General features: G+C 48.0%; 1 protein-coding gene across 1 annotated transcript; it reads left to right on the top strand.

Annotated features, from left to right (window-relative positions):
• Window positions 1-1110: 1110 nt before the first annotated feature.
• Window positions 1111-4251, top strand: N7478_002271 (uncharacterized protein; the record flags this gene model as incomplete). Its single annotated transcript, XM_056918485.1, has 2 exons — window positions 1111-2485; window positions 3248-4251. The coding sequence occupies 2 exons, from the start codon at window positions 1111-1113 to the stop codon at window positions 4249-4251; spliced, it is 2379 nt and encodes a 792-aa protein (XP_056784096.1).
• Window positions 4252-4817: the final 566 nt, after the last annotated feature.

Below are 4817 nucleotides of genomic sequence, written 5' to 3'. Positions count from 1 at the left end.
CCACCCTAACCACCCTAACCACCCTAACCACCCTAACCACCCCCCTAACCACCCTAACCACCCTAACCACCCTAACCACCCTAACCACCCTAACCACCCTAACCACCCTAACCACCCTAACCACCCTAACCACCCTAACCCTTGAACTACATATCTTGATACTAGATATAATTTACCATAAGATTCATCTCTATAATCTATATATAAATCTCCTGATATACTACTAATATATATCTAGCGGTGATATTGTCATAGCCGTTACATTGATATAGCCGTGCTACTCAGCTTGCTTAGCTATCACCCTAACCGCCTAATTGGCTTACTGGCTAATATGCTTAATAGCAAACGCGCCGTCTCACTGACTAACTGGCTAACTACCCACCGGGCTCCATGCCTACCGCCCTTACTAGCTACCGGTCTTACTGGCTAACTAGCTACCGGGCTCTATGCCTACCCCGCTCACTGACTAACTGGCTAACGAGCTAACTGCTTTACTTGGTTTACTAGCCAACTGACCAACCAGCTACCGGGCTCTATGACTACTGGCCCAATTGGCTAACTGGCGCAGCTGGCTTGCTTAGCTGTCTGCCTTAGCTGTCTGGCTCAGTGGCTAACAGGCTTACTAGCTAGCGGCTTTACTGGCTTATCGGCTAACTGGCGCAGCTGGCTAACTAGCTAACTGGCTTTAGCTATCTGGTATGCTTAGCCGTCTGGTTTGCTTAGCTATTTGGCTCACTGGCTTACTGGCTAACTGGCTAACTATCTACCGGGCTTACTAGCTACCGGGCGTACTAGCTACCGGGCTTACTAGCTACCGGGCTTACTGGTTACTGGGCTCTATGACTATTGCGCTCTATGACTACCGCCGGCTAATTGGCTAACTGGCTAACTAGCTAACTGGTTAATTGGCTTACAGGCTTACGGGCTAATTGGCTATCTTAGCCACCGCCCCACATCTAGCTGCCACCCCACACCCAGCCACCCCCTAAACCTTATTTACACTACCTCTTTACCAAATATATCTCTCTTATCCTTTCTACTTCCTCACCTACCATTAGCTACCTTTTTGAAGATATATATCTTTACTATCTACCAATCTTGATTGATATTATGTCTTCTATCCTACCACCCCTACCGCCTTATCTGGTGTATTATCCCCAGTACGGTCTAATAGCCTGTGCTACACACCAGCAAGCACTATATGAGACTAAAATTCTTGATCATGTAATCAAGTTCCACCACAATCTGTCTCTTACCGAGGCTGATCTAGCTAGCTATCGGCTGCTATCTTTGGCTACTAGCCACCATCTGATCTTGGAAATTCAGCCTATTCCGCCGCTACCGACACTTAAACTACCACAAAACGGCTATCAATGCAAACTATGCAAATCTCTCCATCTGAGCCAGCGTAGATCCCGTGACCATCTACGTGAGAGCCATAGGATTACAGGCTATACAGCTCAGGATGCAGAAGCTACTATATGCCCGATCCAAGCCTTAGAGGGCTCAGCCTATCTTTTTCGTGTTACCGAGCCTAGGCTATCTTTGCCTACTACTCTCACTCGCAAGAGATCTAGAGAGCTCTCTCTCTCAGGCTCGGTCCCTAGCCCAGGCCAGCGGCTAAAGATAGCTACTCTGTCTCAGCTAGTTGGGCCTAGCCAGCCAGCTGCGCTCTCTCAGCCAACTGCGCTCTCTCAGCTAACCGGGCTCTCTCAGCCAACCGGGCTCTCTCAGCCAACTGGGTTCTCTCAGCCAGCCGGGTCTAGCCAGCCAGCCGGGCCTAGCCAGCCAGCCGGGCTCAGCCAGCCAACTGGGCTCTCTCAGCCTACCAGGCCTAGCCAGCTAACCGGGCTCAGCCAGCCAACCCAACAAGCTCTCCCTACCCAGTTTTTAGCTAGCCTGGCTAATCTACGGAGCTCTCTTAAACAATCTAGGGTAATCCAACCCCTTGATGAGACCTACGAGGCTAGGGGCTTTTTCACAGATAGCCAGTATCCAGCCTATCTAGCTGGCCGGGATGCTGCTGAGCTAGAGACCCTATTTACCCTACAGAGCCCGGAGCAGATGATCTGGCTCTCCGCTATTATATATCAGCTGATTTCTCTAGGGAATAGCTATATTCAAACAGCCTCTCCACAGACCCGAGCGGCTCTGAATTCCTTTAGCCTAGACCCCGCTACCCAGGCTACATTACGTCCGCTACGGGGTCTACAAAATAAGGCCTCCATCAAGAAATATAGCCTGATTTTTCAGGCTTTAATTCAATTTTTACTACGTTCTTATCTCTCTATCGATGGCGGCGGCCCTGCAAGCTATCAGGGTCTTTATACTCTACAACCGCGGCAGCTAGCTGGCCTAGCAAGCCTAGATCACTTTTTACAGGCTTTGCCACCTCCATCCGAGAGCCTAGCTGCCTATCAGCCAGCTTCCTTCCAGCCTAATGATCTATCTGATACAGGCTCCGATACAGGCTCCGATACAGCCAGTTCCGATAACGATACTCTACCGATACTACCGCAAGCTAGCTTAGATAATAAACAGATCTCTAAGGGTGTAGGCTTAGTAATTGAGCTAGCCCTCTCTCTAGCTGAATGTGAGGCTAGAGATAGACAAGATATCCCACTCTATGCATTCCTAGCCTGTTTTAGCCGGAACTATCAACGTGATTGCTTTAAACCGTTGGACCAAATCACCCATTCTTACTCAGCGATTATCAAATGCTACCAGTTGATTATACTATATTGGCTATATACAGATATCTTTACTGATTTAGCTATTGATCAATCTATGGCTAGTTATACTAGATCTTGGATGCACCAATAGTTTATTGCACAATCGGAGACTCCGTTAGGGTATATATTGATCTTACGTGCCCTAGGCTTTGCTATATCGAAATCTAGCACCTCGCTAGGCAAGATATATAGCCTGGCTCCCTATACCCTTCGGTATCAACATATTACTCTCTCGCAGCAAGATCTAAGGGTCTTCCTAGCTAAAGGTATAAATTAGCTTGCCCTAGCTTTATCAAATGATCTATTTCTGGAATTTACAAATTTTCAAGCGGTAAGTTAACAACCCTAACGAGTATGATATATATATATCTATATCTAGCTATATCTCTATATCTTACTATATTTACTAATATATATCTATCTATCTATCTAGGCCCAATCTTCTCTATCTCTCTCCAAGGCTGCCAGCTTCGAAGATATAGGAAATATGACAAATCAATGGTCTTTTCTGTCAGTCTATCTAGCTGGCCAGCCATCTGATTTCTTACTTCAGAAGGCTTTGGCTACCCCAGCCTGGACTAAGGAGATAGCAGCCGAAGATAGACCTGATATAGAGCTCTCCCGGTCTAAGGTTCTAGGCTATCTAGAGACTAGCAGCAACTGGCTAAAGGGCCTTCTAACCCTAACCCATATAGCTAGCGGTGCACCGGCTAGAGGTACAGAGATAAATCAGGTGATCTGGCAAAATACAGCTACCAACCAGCGGAATTTATTCCTAGATCCAGTGAACCATATCTTCCTAATCCGGCTAGCCTATTCGAAGACCTTTAGCCGAAATGGCCAAGAGAAAGACGCTGTACGGGCCTTACCACAATCAATCTCGTGGCTACTTTTAGCCTATCTGGCCTATATTAGGCCATTTGAAGAGGGCTTGCTGATCTGGCTGCATAAGCGGCTGCCTGAGGCCTATTTTATACTATTCTATGATTACCGGACAGCTCAGCCGTTCTCTTCTAAGATACTCTCACATACACTGAAGAGTATGAGCTCAGAATTGATTGCTCAGCGGATCAATATAAAGGTCTGGCGGCATCTAATGCAAGGCTTTATCCGTTATGGGCTTGGTCTAGCCGATCCGCTGGCCGATTTGGGTACAGATAGGCTAGATGTGGAAGGCCTTGGAGCCGAACAGATGAACCATTCTCGTGGAACCGGCTTAGCTGTATATGGCCGAAATATAGCAAGCTTCCAGGGTATCAGAGCAGATATCCAAACAGCTTTGATTAGCTTTAGTCAACAATGGCATACCTATTTGGGTATATCAGCTGATCAGCTTATATTAGGCTCACTGTTCTATAATAGGCAATCTGTGAAGCCCAAGGCCGAAGCCCAAGCCCAGCTAGCCTCTTCTAGTCTTCCAGAGCTTGTTTTACTACCCCTAGAGAGGCCGGTTGTACAATATCACTACCCTATCCGTTTAGGGGCAGTCAGGCCTACCAAACAGGTTAGCCTAGGCTAGTTCTATGAGTTTTTAAACTTATATAGCAATCTATATTCCAGCCAGCCAGGCACTCTCTCAGAGCCAACTGGGCCTAGCCAGCCAACTGGGCTCTCTCAGCCAACTGGGCTCTCTCAGCCAACTGGGCTCTCTCAGCCAACTGGGCTCTCTCAGCCAACTGGGCTCTCTCAGCCAGCCGGGCTCTCTCAGCCTGCCGGGCTCTCTCAGCCTGCCGGGCTCTCTCAGCCTACCGGGCTCTCTCAGCCTACCGGGCTCTCTCAGCCAGCCGGGCTCTCTCAGCCAGCCGGGCTCTCTCAGCCAGCCGGGCCTAGCCAGCCAACTGGGCTCTATCAGCCAGATCTGGATGCCAGTCAGCGTATACGCAGCCTAGTATACTCGCCTTTGCTAGATAGCAGCTATATCGATAGGGGTACCCTAACGCAGATGCTTAGGGAATTCCTTAGTGATAATACTGCTGTTTTTCGGAGCTCTGGCCAACAGGAAGCTTTTTATGCTATAATAAAGCAAATTCCATATCTCTATCTTATCTTACCAACCGCATCTGGTAAAACTACCCTATTCCTCTT

This window comes from Penicillium angulare, assembly GCF_028827245.1.
Source record: "Penicillium angulare strain IBT 27051 chromosome Unknown utg000002l_segment0_segment0, whole genome shotgun sequence".
Classification (NCBI taxonomy): Eukaryota; Fungi; Ascomycota; class Eurotiomycetes; order Eurotiales; family Aspergillaceae; genus Penicillium; species Penicillium angulare.
Note: the sequence above shows the minus strand (reverse complement) of the source record. Positions and strands in the feature narration are given on the sequence as shown.